The sequence below is a fragment of the Lepidochelys olivacea genome (assembly GCF_965140295.1).
Source record: "Lepidochelys olivacea isolate rLepOli2 genome assembly, chromosome: 1".
Classification (NCBI taxonomy): Eukaryota; Metazoa; Chordata; order Testudines; family Cheloniidae; genus Lepidochelys; species Lepidochelys olivacea.
Window position 1 is genome coordinate 258640452 of NC_140411.1, and position 14651 is coordinate 258655102.

At 50.3% G+C, this 14651-nt stretch overlaps 2 protein-coding genes across 17 annotated transcripts in view; one reads left to right on the plus strand and one right to left on the minus strand.

Annotated features, from left to right (window-relative positions):
* The first annotated feature begins 1833 nt into the window (after window positions 1–1833).
* KCTD17 (potassium channel tetramerization domain containing 17) lies at window positions 1834–12778 on the plus strand. 10 transcript variants are annotated; one of them, XM_084641725.1, is made up of 7 exons: window positions 1903–2178; window positions 4258–4366; window positions 6209–6300; window positions 8069–8164; window positions 9417–9542; window positions 10294–10357; window positions 11870–12778. In XM_084641725.1, the coding sequence occupies exons 1-7, from the start codon at window positions 1960–1962 to the stop codon at window positions 11935–11937; spliced, it is 774 nt and encodes a 257-aa protein (XP_084497851.1). In that variant the 5' UTR covers window positions 1903–1959; the 3' UTR covers window positions 11938–12778. The 10 variants fall into 10 exon arrangements, 7 of the variants coding, with proteins under 7 accessions (XP_084497852.1, XP_084497849.1, XP_084497853.1 ...); XM_084641728.1 differs by lacking the exon at window positions 11870–12778 and adding an exon at window positions 10599–10725 and having other exon boundaries at window positions 1908–2178; XR_014713373.1 differs by having other exon boundaries at window positions 1911–2178; window positions 10294–10425; window positions 11960–12778.
* Window positions 12779–13547: 769 nt separating this feature from the next.
* TMPRSS6 (transmembrane serine protease 6) overlaps window positions 13548–14651 on the minus strand; it is a 35641-nt gene continuing 34537 nt past the window's right edge. For all 7 annotated transcript variants that reach the window (XM_084641652.1, XM_084641650.1, XM_084641648.1 and 4 more), the window contains one exon: window positions 13548–14593. In XM_084641652.1, the coding sequence (XP_084497778.1) occupies window positions 14435–14593 (159 nt within the window). In that variant the 3' untranslated portion in view covers window positions 13548–14434. The remainder of the gene's footprint in view (window positions 14594–14651) is intronic.

Consider the following 14651-nt stretch of genomic DNA (forward strand, 5'->3'; position numbering starts at 1 on the left):
AAAGAGATGGATAGGGAGTGGGGCAGAGAAAAGTGGGGAAAGAGATGCAGGCTAAGGAATTGAAGGACGGAGGCTGGAGAAAAAGGAGATAGATGGGGGGGATAAGAGGAAAAAATAGATGACAGACAATAAGGGTTTGGGCCTGAGTCTCCACTCTAACCAAGGTATGCCATATAGAGTTAAGGAGCAGGGGAGCAAAAGTGACTATGCCACCTATAGTTTATATTCTTTGTGCATCCAGGGGCCTGTCTATCTGTCTTCTCTTCTAAATTAGAGGAGACTCAAGGCTGTTCATATTTACACTCAGCAGTGGTGGCCTAGGGACTACTCAGCAGCTGAAAATAGCTAGAGGACAGCATCTTCCAGCCACATTACCTCCTACCCCCGGCACACCCCCTTCGCTAGAGAGGAGTGGGGTAGGCTGGCTCTGTTTTCCAGGGAACCCCTTTAGACTTGGTTACTCACCTGTGGGGAAAACTGTTGCCTTTATGCCCCTTATATGGCATAAAGGGACTGAATTGTACCAGAGAACTAGCTCCCTAAATGGAATAAAAAAAAGAAAGGGTGTGTGTGTGTGTGAGACCCAAGAAAAGACCCAACTGTAAGGTTAATAGACGTGTGCCTACATTTCAGCACTGCACTTTATGGCTATTGCCCTGGCAGGAAAGGGTCAGGTACCTGTTTGGGCGGGTGGCTTTGGGCCAGTGTTAGCCTTTGGGAGGGAAGCTACCTGTGTTTTTCTGCCTGATGTGAATACTGTTTGAAATGTTGGCAAAGGTGGTTGCAGTTAATAAGTCAGATGACCTCTGTTGGGCATGGTAGAAGCATAGTTGAGGGGATAGATAAAGTTTGCGTGTTTCACCTGGGCCAGGGGTCATGTGCAACTTAACTTCCAAAAGGGCACCCTCTCTTCCTTCTCAAAACCTTCCCCCCTCCCCCGCCACAAATGGGGCACTCAGAAGAGACAGAGGTAGGTCTTGTGAATGAGTTAATCCCCTGGATGGGGGTGCGGGCAAGGCCTGGGACTGCATAAACATAGAGACACCCATCCAGGAAAGGGAGGTTTATGCAAGGCAAGTTTGGAGTTGGTGATGGGGTAGCAGCCAAGGGGAAAACTTGCTGACTAGGTGATCATCACTGCAGATAAATTAAAAAAACAACAACAGGGCTTTGATAGTGGACACTGGTCCCCTACATGCATGAGCACCCACATAGTCTCAATGACCAAAATAGTTCGAATCCTCTATGAGTGTCTTGCTGCAATAGCAGAGAAGTGAATGCTATGATAGTTGGACACCCTGCTGGGCAAAAGGAGAACATGAAAGAGATCTGGCTGGTTCAGCATTGGAAGACTGAGCCACATCCAACACATAGGCACAGAGCAGAGAACAGTTTTCTCCTCAACCCAAAGCACCACTGACTGCAACACCCTGCTCAGAAGGTGTGTAAACTGCAGCTTCCAGAATCCTCTAGCACTCATCACCCCGTGCAGCAGCAGTGGCGGCATAGATAACACTGCAGATCCTGCGGCAGGCAGAGTGGGCTATGCAAAACTACAGCTCTCAGGATTCTTTGGTGACCAATCGCAGAGACGATGTAATGTGGTCATATTAACAGGGTTTACATATTATTTCAAAGTAATCTACAGCTATCAACTGAACAGCAGCGACCAGAGAGAGGCCCCAAGGCAAACCCATTATCCTGGCACCCCTGGAATTTGGGGAGTGTTCAGAATGAGGAGCTGGGTTTTGTCCCTTGTGCCCATCGTTAGTAATAACAGACATGCCATTGATACAGAATCGTTCTTCCCCAAAGATCCCATAGCTGCCCACTTTGAGCACCCGTGAAATGCAGCCACCTCTGGGGTGGAGAGCACCAGATAAACTACAGATCCCAGAATCCTCCAGTGCCCAACACCTGCAGGGGCGTCTCCAGCCTGGGAGGGACGGAGAGGGAGAGATGAGGATGGAAGGAGGAGGGGAGGAAACGCAGGCTCCAGAGAGGGTTTCGTTGACCTGGGAGAGCCACCCGCCGCAGCCCGCAAACAGCAGCCGGGCCAAGTGGGTCCGGCTGAACGTAGGGGGCACGGTTTTCCTCACCACCAGGCAGACCCTGTGCCGGGAGCAGAAATCGTTCCTCTGCCGCTTGTGCCAGGGGGAGGAGCTGCAGTCAGACCGGGTAAGCGGCGAGCTGGCGCCTGCTGGCCGCCCGGACCCGCACTGGGGAGGGGGGTGGCTGCGGCTGCGGCGCGCCCAGGGGGGCAGCGCGGAGCCCTGAGCTGGGTGGGATCAAAGCAGAGCGCAGGCCGGGCTGGGAGGAGCTAGCCCCGGCGGGGGAAGGCGGGGTCCTAGTACAGGGTCCAGAGGGAGCGGGATGGACGGAGCTGGGGAGGCAGCGGGACGGACGGCGCGGCGCGGCGCGGCGCGCGCGCAGGGGTGATTGGAGCGAGACCCCGTCCCTCTCCCCCCCGGGGGACTCACTCCCTGCGTGCCAGCCAGAGCCTCTTCGGGGGGTGGGCCCGTCCCCTCTGTGGAACGGGAGGAGGCTGTGGCTTAACAGTGGGGACCGAACAGGCCCGCCAGCCCGGGGCTGTGTGGCACACAGAGCACCCGTCTCTTCTGCCTCCCCGCGCCACCGGTCTGGGACGCTTTGCACCAGCCCCGCAAGAGGCGCCCTCCTTTCTCCCTCTGTCACACGCCCAGCTCCGTGGGTGGGACTCAGGCCTGACAAGGAGACTTGGCTTTACCATGTAGAGCCACAATAAGTAGCCTCCCGCCAGAGACACAAGGTGGGGGAGGTACGTTTTTTTTATTGCACCAGACAAGCTTCCCAGCTTACACAGAGCGCTTCTTCCAGTCTCCTCCTCCCAGTACAGGCTGAAGAGGTAGGAGCCCTGCTGAGACCAGAGTCCACATCACGTCTTTTTATTCCAGGATCTCCCTGCTAGCCTTATAGAATCATATTATATATAGGAAAGGCTTGCGGGGTCTGCACCTCAGGGATGAAATACCAAGACCTGGGGCCCCAGCAGGATCCGTTCAGCCCTTTGCTCTTTCAAAGGAGATAAATTGAGAGTACTGTGCAGTTTGCGCTGCATGTGTATTTAGGTTCTGCCTGAATGTTAGAAGTCCCAGGGTACTTTAAATTAGAGATGTTTCAGAGTAGCAGCCGTGTTAGTCTGTATTCGCAAACAGAAAAGGACTCCTTGTGGCACCTTAGAGACTAACCAATTTATTTGAGCATGAGCTTTCGTGAGCTACAGCTCACTTCATCGGATGCATTCAGTGGAAAATACAGTAGGGAGATTTATATACATAGAGAACATGAAACAAATTAGAGAATTGATTTAACCCATTGTACTTTCAAACATGCCTCTTCTCCCTACTGTTTTGCAGTGTGATGTGTATCAGCTGGCTGCAGCCTTCCACCCCAGAGGTGGCTGCTTTTCTGTAGTACTATATGCATGTCGTTTGGGAAGTGCTTTGGGATCCTAAAGTTAGCTCTTATATGCTACTTTTAATATTTAGCTCTCAGATCACTTTACAAAGGTGAGTAGGTATCATTAGTAGATCAGGTCAGGGATTTTTTGATAAAATGGTTTTTCCTTGGAAAATGCTGATTCATCAAAACCAAGCTGTTCCTGGGAAAGGGTCCATTTTTTTGAATTTCTTGTTTTTCAGGGAAAAGAAACATTTTGAAATTGTTGAAATGTCCCACTTTGACATTTTCAAAATGGAAAATACTGGGTTTGGGATTAAAATTATGTTTTGGTTTGAAATTTTAAGTTATTTTAAGATTAAAAATGTTAAACAAATGACACAGTCAAAGTTGAACTGAAATGTTTTGATCTCTCTGGTTTGAATGTTTTTCTTTTTGAATTTTCCATTCATAATTTTTTGTGTTGAGATTTTGACTTTTCATCCCAATTTGGGGTGGAAAAAATTATTGAAATCTCAAAAATTCTCACAAGATTGGAAAACTGTTTCCTGACCAGCACTAATCATTATCCCCATTTTTCACAGGGAAAACAAGGCACAGAAAAATTAAGTGAATTCCCTAAAATCAACAGCCAAAAGGACCCAGGTTTCCTCATCCTCAGTCCTGTGCCCTGTCCACTGGACCAAAGGAGCTATAGAAATGTAACCCAGGATTACTACAGTTATTATTTTATTGTACTCCATTGTCTAGAGAAGTTAGGGTCAGTGGCAAGTTTCCCCCCTGGGTTCTTCCCATCATGGCTTGTCTCTATATTGTTAGGATGAGACTGGTGCGTACCTAATAGACCGGGACCCCACATATTTTGGACCTATCCTGAATTTCCTCCGTCATGGCAAGCTGGTACTGAATAAAGACATGGCTGAGGAGGGTGAGTGTTGAAACCCAGAAAACTCCCTCTTAACACCCAATCCCTCTCTTAGAGGTGGGTTACAGTAGGTGCTGTTAACCCCAGTCTCCTGACCATATCCAATTCTGCTGTCTAAAAAATTCCCCCCAGTGGCGGGCCCTCTCCCCTGTGCTAGGATTTTTGAGACAGCTATCTTTGGAGCCCACATCCCGGGGAACTCTTTGTGTCCCATTTGCCATACAATAAAATGAATGAGAGTTGGGAGAAAAAGCTTGCTGGAATTTCCCCTTATTCCTAGTGATGGTATGATATTATGGTAGGGTGAACTCATGCTGATTCAACCCTGTGCACACTGATTTCCTCACCCGTGCTCCACTACTTGGAGCATGAAGCTTTTGTCACTGGGGCTGGGAAAGGAGTGGCTAGGCCATGGTAGTGGTGGATCTCTGGTAGGTAGGATCTCTGATGAATTAACAAGTAAGAAATGGATGGCCTTCCCTGGTGTTAACCCCACAGGGTTTGAGCCCTAAGTGACTGAGAATGCTTTACAGTATTATTGATTTCCTCCCCAGCATGCCATTTCTCCCAGTGTATGTGAGAGAGGGACTAATGGGGTGGGAGAATGAGAAGCTCTGAGGGAATCTCAGAGTATATCTATACTATGGAGACTATGCCAGCATGACAATGCTGTCAGAGTTTTTCTGTCATTGCAGGAATGCTGTCTCCCCGGACAAAGTTAGCTATGTTGATGGAAATCCACTTCTGTTGACAGAGCTGCGTCTACACTAGGGGTTTTGTCAGCATAGCTATGTCGGTCAGCTGTGTGGTTTTTTCATACCCCTGACTGACGTAGCAATGCCAGGAAACTTTTCAGTGTACCGTAGGCCTACGTGGGATGGTTAGGGGCAACTAAATCTCACCTGCTTGCCCTGTCTATGTACTGATCTCAAGAGAGAACCTGTGTAGTCACTGAATGCTGGTTCCTAGGCATCGTTCTCCCTTGTGGACCCATAAGGTGCCCCGCACCCTCCCTGTTAACAAACATGATCATGTTTGTCTCAGGGGAGCGGACAGATGCAGCTATTGTAGGTTAATGAAGTGAAACACACATCTTTGTTTACCTGCTTTGGGGTAAAGTGCTATTCAGAGATCAGCAACAGGCCCAGGATGGGGACCAGAAGACTAGGCTCAGTACCTACAACAATAAACAGGATTCGCTCCCAAGTGGATAGCACTCAGTAACTGAGGGGTCTGGGTTTAATCCCTGCTGAACAGAGCCTACAGGACAGTAACCAGCAGGGCAAGAATGAGCCCTTAAGTAGCTAGTGGCCTAAATTCACTCTAGTTCATAGACACTCTGGGTCAGTAATCAGGGTGCCTGAGTTCAGTGCCCAATAGGTAGAGCCCTGAACCCTCCCTGGGAAAATAACCCGCAAGCCTGGGATCAGGTATTAGTGGGTAGTGTCCTCCTCCTGGAATAACAGCCAGGGTAGGGATATGGATGCACTTCCCAGTAGGGTGAATCCTGGGAACATTAACCAGAGAAGAGTTAGGGTTCTGTCTTCACTTGTAGAGCCCTCACATCGTAACCAGGTTAGACACCCCTGCGCCTCCCCTTGATGCAGTAGTAAAAGGGGCCTGAATTCAATCCCCAGGTGTAAGAGCTTCCAGGCAGCAGAGAACTGTTAATGTGGGATGTTGTGGTGTCCCTTCTCCCCAGGGGAGAGAGTTCTTGGTACAGGCATGTGAATTCCTGAAGCAGCCAGATGGGGCTTTCTCTTCAGGAAGCTCTGAGTACTGGGAAATGGGACTAAGAAGGACAGATACTTATTCCCATGTCTTTTGCGCTCTGGGTGTGTCTAGGGGTTCTAGAAGAAGCTGAATTCTATAACATCGGCCCTTTAATCAGAATAATCAAGGACAGACTGGAGGAGAAGAACTACACCATAACACAGGTCTGAGGGGAAATGGAGAGGGGCAGGGTGGATGGAAAGCTAGAAGAGAGGTCAAATAGGGGAGGGACAGTGGGAAAGTGCCGTGGAAAAATAACCCACTGGTGGGTGACTGTTACTGATCCCACTCTGTGCCTATCTGCAGAGGATATGAGTTGTTACAGCCCCCAGCCACAGAGCTTTAGCTCAAGCTGTAGCAGCCAAGGCTTTTAGTTCTGGAGGTTCTTGGTTCAATTCCTGGTGTGTCAGCCCAGCTGGCCCGGTCACATAAATGGGAGTTGTTTGTTGGCACATAAATACGCAGGGATGATTCCACTGATATATGCTGTGTCATGAAATCTTCCACCAGCAGGAAACCTTCATTGTAGTTAAAATAAAATGGAAGTCCCAGAGGTGGCACTGGATGCTGTGCTTTTCTGATCTGGAAGGGTGCGATATCCTGAACCTCCAGACAGGGCATTAGTTGCAGGGGCTATTTCAGTGTGGGAAGGGGATGGTTTGTGGAAGATGCATTGTCTGTGTGCTCCTGCAACTCCAGAAAGAAGCCAGCCTGTTCCTTTTAGTGCACTTTTAGTGCTCTATCACTGTGGGAGGCAGGGATATCGGTGGGGAGTCACTGAGGCATTAATGCTGTGGGAGGCGGAGGGGATGTCTACAGTGGGGAAGATCACTAAGGCATGACTCCTCCATCTTTGGCTGTGATTACCTCTTTCAAATCGCTCTTTAATACCCATTTCTTCCAGTAATAATAAGAGTTAAAAATTGTTTATTATTTGCAATACTGTAACACATAGACTCTCACACTGAAATTAGAGCCCTATTGTGCCAGGCACTGTACAAACACAGTCAGAGACAGCCCCTGCCCCCAAAGAGCCTGCAGTTTAAGTAGACAAGACAAAGGGTGGGAGAAAAACAGGCTTATTACCCCCATTTTGCAGATTGGAAACAAACACAGAGAGTGTTTTCCCCCCCAGGGTCACTCAGGAATCCTGCAGCAGAGCTACTACTTGGCTTCACCAGTAATCTCTCCATGGTCTCTTTCCCTGTGCACTGATCCCATGTCTGAACTTGCATTCCTTTTTGTCCTGTCTGCCTTAGTTTGTAAACTCCCTGAAGTAGAGACTGCTTTGCTCTGTGCCTCCACACTCGAGCACAGTGGGCATTTATGGCACTATATCAGAGGTTCTCAAACTTTTGTACTGGTTACTCCTTTCACACAGCAAGCCTCTGAGTGCGACCTCCCCTTGTAAATTAAAAACACTTTTTAAATATATTTAACACCCTTATAAATTCTGGAGGCAAAGCAGGGTTTGGGGTGGAGACTGACAGCTCACGACCCCCCACCTAATAACTTCCTGACCTCCAGTTTGAGAACCCCGGCCTTATATCAGTGGCGTTCATTAACAATGATAACAAATGCAAACTTCCTGTAAGAATGAGCGTGGCCTATGCTGGGTGCTGGACCCTTCCCCTCCTCACGGTAGATCCTTTTAATCCATGTGCTCTCCTGCTGTACCTGAGGTGTGATCCTGCAGAAACCTTTGTCCTCTCATACCACCCCTTTTTGGGCAGGGCAATATGAAGTTGGGTTGCGGGTGTACCTTTTTGTAGGCCCCTCATTTTTATAATCCCAGCCAGAGGCGTATCAGCTTTTGTCACAGAATAACACTCAGAATCTTTTGAGGGTATGAAGCCACTTGGCTCAATTTCCTGCCGGAACATCTGCCCCCAAGGCAGAGTTCCTCAGCAACGTGCCTCACTTTCCTCACAGGGGCCTCCGAAGCATGTGTACCGGGTGCTGCAGTGCCAGGAAGAAGAGCTCACTCAGATGGTTTCCACTATGTCAGATGGATGGCGCTTTGAGCAGGTAGAGTAGGATGTGTGGGCTAGAGAAGAGACAGGGAACGTGCTCGAACACCAAGGCACCAGAATACACCACTTCCCCTGTGGTATTGTTTACTCACCAGGTACAATGCCAGTAGAGCCAGTGGTGAGCTGGAGCTGGTTTGCTGGAACCGGTTGTTAAAGTTAGAAGCCCTTTTAGAAGCGGCTCTCCCATGAGGGACAACTGGTTCTCAAAGGGCTTCTAAATTTAACAAGTGGCCAAAAACTGAACTTCCTGCTCAGGCCCAGGGAGGCGGAGGTGAGCTGGGGCGGGGGGGGGGGGGGCGTGAGGAAGGCCGCCTGCGCTGCAGCAGGTAACCCAGGGGGCGCGCAGAGGAACCGCTCCCCGTCCCAGCTCACCTCCGCCTCCTTGGGCCTGAGCCCGAAGCCGCCGCCTGCTTCTCAGCCCTCCCAGGCTTCCTGCCGATCAGCTGATTCGCAGGAAGTGGGAGGGGTGGCGAAGGAGGGCGGCGTGTTCAGGGGAGGAGGCGGAGTGGAGGTGAGCTGGGGCCAGGCGGGGAGCTGCAGGTGGGTGCTCTGCACCCACCAAATTTTCCCCGTGGATGCTCCAGCCCCAGAGCACTCACGGAGTCGGTGCCTAAGGTGCCACTTTTGATGTGATCATTGGGGGTGCAGCTGCTCCCCCTGCTTCCCCCCTAGCTTCGCTACCCCGCCCCTAGGAGCCAGAGGGACCTGCCGGATGCTTCCTGGGAGCCACCCCAGGTAAGTACCGCCGGGACTCCCCACCTTGCCCCCCGGCAGGTCCCTCTGGCTCTTAGGGGCGGGGCGGGGTGGGCACCCACTACTGTGGCCAACGATACCATCGTGCCCGGTTCTGAGGGCAGTCCGGAGACAGGGGAGGGGGGTGGATGGGGCAGGGGTCCCGGGGGGGCGGGCACGGGCCACAACCCCCTCGTGGGGAGAGGGGGGAACTGGTAAGATTTTGGCAGCTCATCACTGAGTCGATCTCATTTCTCTGCCACCTCTTCTCTGGGGAGCCTGAAGGAATCTGAGTGAGGTTACAGTTCTTTGTGTACAGCAACTCCACCCGCAGGTCTCTGTGTCACAGCCTCTGTTTAGTCCTCAGTCCCTCTGGTTTCTTGATGGGAGTAGCACATAAGTATCTGACTCCATGCTCCCTAAGGGCGTTGTTTATATCCCTGTTCCCAGTGAGAAGTGGACGTGTAGCAAAGCATGTGTGAGATCTTTGACTTTGTTCCTTTTGTGATTTCCAGTTGGTGAATATCGGGTCATCCTATAACTATGGGAATGAGGACCAGACAGAGTTCCTGTGCGTGGTCTCCAAAGAGCTGTACAACTCACCCAATGGTCTGAGCTCTGAGCCTAGCCACAAAGCCAAGGTGAGACCAACCTGCACTTCACCGTCCGTGTTAATGGCTTATCTTCATCACCATAAGAGCCTCTTCTCTGTTTCCTCCCTCCCCCTCAGCGGTGAGCTAACCAGGTGGTGAAATGTCATGGCCTGTCCCTTTGTTCAGAGTCATAAAGTGCTACCTCCTAATGAACAGGACCTTGTGTGTGTGGCAAATCACTATAACAAGGTACCTCTGTCCTTCTTGTGCCTCCCCAGTCTGCCTCCTCATCTCCTACCCACGCTGAGTGTGTCACTATCATCAGACCCATCAGTGTGTGAATACCCAGAATGCTTTGCAGTGGGTACCTTTGTTTGCTGACTAGAGCTCCATATCCTCTTTCTGGAGAGCGAGGAACGCTTTCTCCACTGAGTTGTGGTGTGTGGAAATGGGAGGCACCCTCCTCACCTTCAGGCCAGAGAGGGAGGTGAGAAACTCCCTTGGGGTATGCTTTCTTGGTAGACACAGAACATGGGAAGGACCAAAATCCATCAGTCCCTGACAACCCTCTGCATTTCTATGTGGGGAGACGTACCTGCCTGATTCCCATGGGCAATCTCCGGTCAGGGTTCCAGAGAGAGCCTGAATTTCTCTGAACCCTAAAGGTCTTCAGGCCGTTCCTCCCTATATCCAAATCTGGCCGCTGCTTTGAGCCCTTGCGCATGAACAAGAATCACCATGGCAGGTCTTGCAAGTGTCTCCGATCTTTCTTCCCTTTGTACTGCACGCTGGGCCGCAGAGCACAGAGGAGGATCCAGAGGAGGAAGAGCAGGAGCAGGAGGAGGAGGAGGCAGAGGAGAAAGGTGCATCAAATCCCTGAGGAAAATGATAATAATAAAAACCCAACCATAAAGCCGTCCGTTCCCGTCTGGTGAGAGTCCACACAGCTAGTGTCAGGGAAGCACTAGGGAAGGGGCTGAGGGAACCACTCCAGGGAGCAGGGGATGCAGTGGGGCTGAGGTCACAGTGGTAGAGGTGGGAGATCTATTACACATGGCTGCTACTTTATATTTAACTTATTGTTTTTTTTATTTTTATTTGCAGCAAATTAATCTACTCGGGATTCTGCTAATTCTTTCTCCTGTCCAGATTCCCTCTCCTGCTCCCTTCCCGCCCATGGGGTTCTTGTCACCTCTCTCCTACTTCCTCCCTTCCACACAGTTCTTTCCCCAAGAATCCCTCCCTCCACTCCCCTCTTCCCTCTCTCTCTCTCTCTCTCCTCGTGCACCTGGTTTCCTGCCTCCCCTGTCACCTTCCACTTCTGGGGTCCTGTGTGCTCCCTGCTCAGGATCCTGTCTCCTCCTGCTCCTCACTCTTCCTCCTCTGCAGGTGTGTTACCTGTCTGCACTCTCAGATATGACTCTGAGCTCTGCATGAGTGACTCTCATCGCCTCCCCTCTTATGGATCTGGCCCTGGTTTGTAGGTCTTTGGTGGGGGCAGGGAGTGGTTGATTCTTTCCTTACTCTGTGCTTTTCTGATTCTTTTTGTGTGTGTCTTACTTTTTAAGCAGGCCTTACAGTTCTGGACTAGAGGCTCTGGTAGCAGAAGGAAGAGTAAAGCTGTGAGACATTGAGAGGGATGGGAACAAGGGCAAGGAAGATAGATGGGGAGCTGGGGAGAATGCTGTATTTCTGCCTGGCATATGTGAACACAGGACTTTTCCCCAGAAGCTACTGTTTAATCCTCCTCTTGATAGATGAAAGAATATTTTGCATGAGGATTTCCATATATTTCCCTGCCTTTAAAAGCAACCTTTGCCAGGTGGGCGTTTCCCAACAGATTCTGACAGGGTAAGCGTTCTGGGGATGAAAATAGAAACTAGGCAGCTCTGTGTGAAGTGTGCCCCAATTTTTGGCAGAGAGAAAGAGAACTTGGGCTCGCTGCCCTAGTTGTGTGGTGAAGGGGGTGAGGAGGCCTGAGAAAGGGCCTTGCTTCAATCTTTTTAGGGTGTTTACAGGATTTGTGCTAAATTGGGGGTTCCTGAACCCCTCTTCCCACACCCCTTAGATTAGGGGGAGTCATTGGTTCTCTGGTATTTGCCAGGCTCTCTCCATCCCTCTGTTTAGGGGTCTCTCTGCCCTTAGCTGTGGGGCCTGAGAATTATACTGAGTCAGTATATTTTACTCACATGGATTTTCCTTCCTCTCTCTTTCTCTCCCTCCCTCCTTTTTCATGTCTCTTTCTTTTCTGTTCTCTCATCTCCTGTCACTTTGCTTTTCCTCTTCCTCTCGATTTGTGTTGCTCTCCCTCTCTCCTCCATGCTTGATTTCTCTCTGCCTTTGGTTTTGTTCTTTGTCTCTCTCTCGTTTTCTAGTTGTTACAAGCCAGAGGCCTCAGGATGTGATACCGACGATCAACTCCAGCCTTTTAATTTCCATTTAAAATCTTTATTTTTGTACTGTAGTTTATGGCAGCCCTCTGGGGGAAAGCGTCGCAGCGACTCCACTCCTCACCCTCAACTTGTTGCCTTTGTTTTTAAAGTTCTGTTTTGGAATATCGTTTCTGAAGCTCACACTCGCATCCCCCCGAGAAAGGCAGATACCCCCGTCTTTGTGTCTGACTTGCTGCAGGGGATGTAATCCACACCCTGCAATCTCCCCAGGCCCACAGGATTTCCCTTCCTTAGAGTCACAGTCAGTGCTTAATTTGTGCTAGGGCTGAGCCCCGGCATCTCTAGGCTTGGCAGTTCATAGCCCCGGCACCTTTGGATTTGCCGCATCAGTTTTGAAAGTAAATCATTGCTTGAGCCCCGGCACCTCTTTCACTCTAAATTAAGCACTGGTCACAGTGACCCCTGCTGGGGAGGACAGAACTCAGCAGCTACACGCTTCCTTCCTACCCCGACCTGCTGACTAGATTCAGGCCTGTGTGTCTGATTCACTGTCAGAGCCACTGTTGGGGAGGGCAGTTGAGCTGTGCTTGTCACCAGGGGGCAAATGGGGAATCCCTGCCTCTCTCCGGATAGCCTCTGTGCTTAGCACAAGGAGTAAAGGGGCAGCCTTGATCCTTTGCTGGGTAATACACACACAGAGGCCCTGCAGGGAGAGGTTTAATTTCAATGGGGGTGAAAGAGGCAGGAGTACGGCATGGCATACCTGGCTTCTGATGTAGCTTCTGACTGTTCTAGGAAGGAGATGCCTGCCAGGGCTTCTGGGCATGGGGTGTTTCTGCGGTGTCTGAGGATGCTGTGTTATAACTCCTGAATAAATGTCACTGTCCATTACTGGCTGTCTCCTCTCCTTTTTGCCAGAGCACTTTGGTGCTTGTGGGAAGGACCCGAGAGCTTGGGTTGAGGCCTCAGATTAACTGACATTAGCACGCATCCACTCAGGGCTAGTCTTCCTTCCCCACCCCTTTGTTCAGGAACAGCAGGTGCGGCAGGATGTGCGTGTGAGTGGAGTCTCTGTACCCAGCACTCTGTCGGCCAGGAGACTTATGGGTCCCAGTGGAATGATGCTGGGCTAAGGAAGCCATTTCCATTGCTCACGCGGCCCAGGATAAAATTCATAAACACGCATGAAACAAAAGTTGCTTGCTGGGTGTAGCTCAGCCTGGAGGCTTGGCCCTGGCCTGGGCTCCTGGTCACCTACTCTGACCCTAATGTACCTAAGTACTGATATTTATTGCATACGCATTGTCTTCCATTCTCAGGGGTGGAAGGGGATGTTCTCCTGGTTCCTGGCTAAAGTGACGGAGACATTCCCACAGTCCCAGGGAGCCTGGCTGGGCCTCCCTTTTCTGCCTGTAGTTCCCCAAGTGTGTATAGCAGGGCTGATGGGGGAACTTCTTTCTGTTGCAGTTCACACCACAGTGATGGGCACTGTATAAGCACCCACACAGATTACAGCTGGTTCATGCTGTCCCCAGGCTGTAGCTGAGAGGGAGGTGTTGGTCTCTTTTTGAGGTTCTCTAATCTGGTCTTATCAAGTTGCTTCGTATGGAATTCTAGGTTGGCAGACACATTCTCAACCCAGAGAGAGTTAAACAGAGAGAAAATTGCAGAGCAAAAAAGTAATTATTTTTATTCCCAATTCCAGACATTGGCCCATAATATTTCTTTATAAATACATAGCCATCACCATCTAAAATACTTTGCTTGCTGCCTTCTCCCCTCACTTGCTAGCAACAGAGAATGGAAGTGAAGGAAGATCTTTTGTGTTAAAGGTATTAAATGAATTCAAGGGAGCGGGTAGGAGGTTGCACAGATGTTATGTACTCAGTGGCCAAGAATTGTGCCTGGAGGGAGTCCAATTGCAGCATAAAATGATGGTGAAATTACAGCACCAAGGCAGTGACATGTACTTGGGAAAAGTGATGGATCATGTCTTGGAGGCTGTAATAGACAAATAATTGCCCTGTTGAACCTAACTACACCCTCTAGCTAAAGAAAGAAGCAATTATAGAGATGGGAGAGGAGGAGGCGTGGGGGGAGGAGAAGAATGAATGGCAGGGAAGGGGAGAGAGATGGATTGATATCACAGTTACTGGAATCTCGTTTCTATCTACATCAGTCAGATTTTCTTGCAGCAAATGTTCCAGTGTTGGGACTGGGGATGAATCATGTAGTTCATGTAAAGTTAGTCTCCCCCATGCTCCTGTCCAGAAAGCATCTGCTCAGGGCCCCCATCTTTCCGTCCTCCCTCCCCTCAATGCACCAGAGACCTTTGTGTGCCTGGCCTTAATACAAGACGGGGCATTTCTTGGAGAGGGTGGAGGGGCTTCCCACTTGTCCTCACATACCCCCAGGGGAAGATTTACTTTCACCCCATCCCAAAACATAATCTCTGTCTTTCTTAACACTCTGGAGACAAGTGATCAATGTCAGGAACAGGTAACAGAGCAGCCTGTGCCTAGTGGGGAAGGCACAGGGGGACATCCCTCAGCTCATTGTCTGTTTCATCCAGCCTAGCACCCTGGTGATCCTGGTGTAGACCCCGTAAGTATCTGGACGTGCGCAACCCAGCCCCCAGCTCACCAGGCCAGCCAGGAACCACCTGCCACTGGGCTCCTTGCAGACAAGGGGACCTCCGGAATCACCCTAGAGACAGAAGGAAACAAAGAACCATCAGAACACTAAAGTGATGGGGGTGGAGCAT

Bases quoted from the DNA above. Each gene is read 5' to 3' on its own strand.
- KCTD17 (XM_084641723.1), top strand. From the start codon at position 1,960: ATGAGGATGGAAGGAGGAGGGGAGGAAACGCAGGCTCCAGAGAGGGTT. The intron at 2,179-4,257 runs GTAAGCGGCGAG...CTATATTGTTAG, and splicing joins AGGAGCTGCAGTCAGACCGG to GATGAGACTGGTGCGTACCT. The intron at 8,165-9,416 runs GTAGAGTAGGAT...TGTGATTTCCAG, and splicing joins ATGGATGGCGCTTTGAGCAG to TTGGTGAATATCGGGTCATC.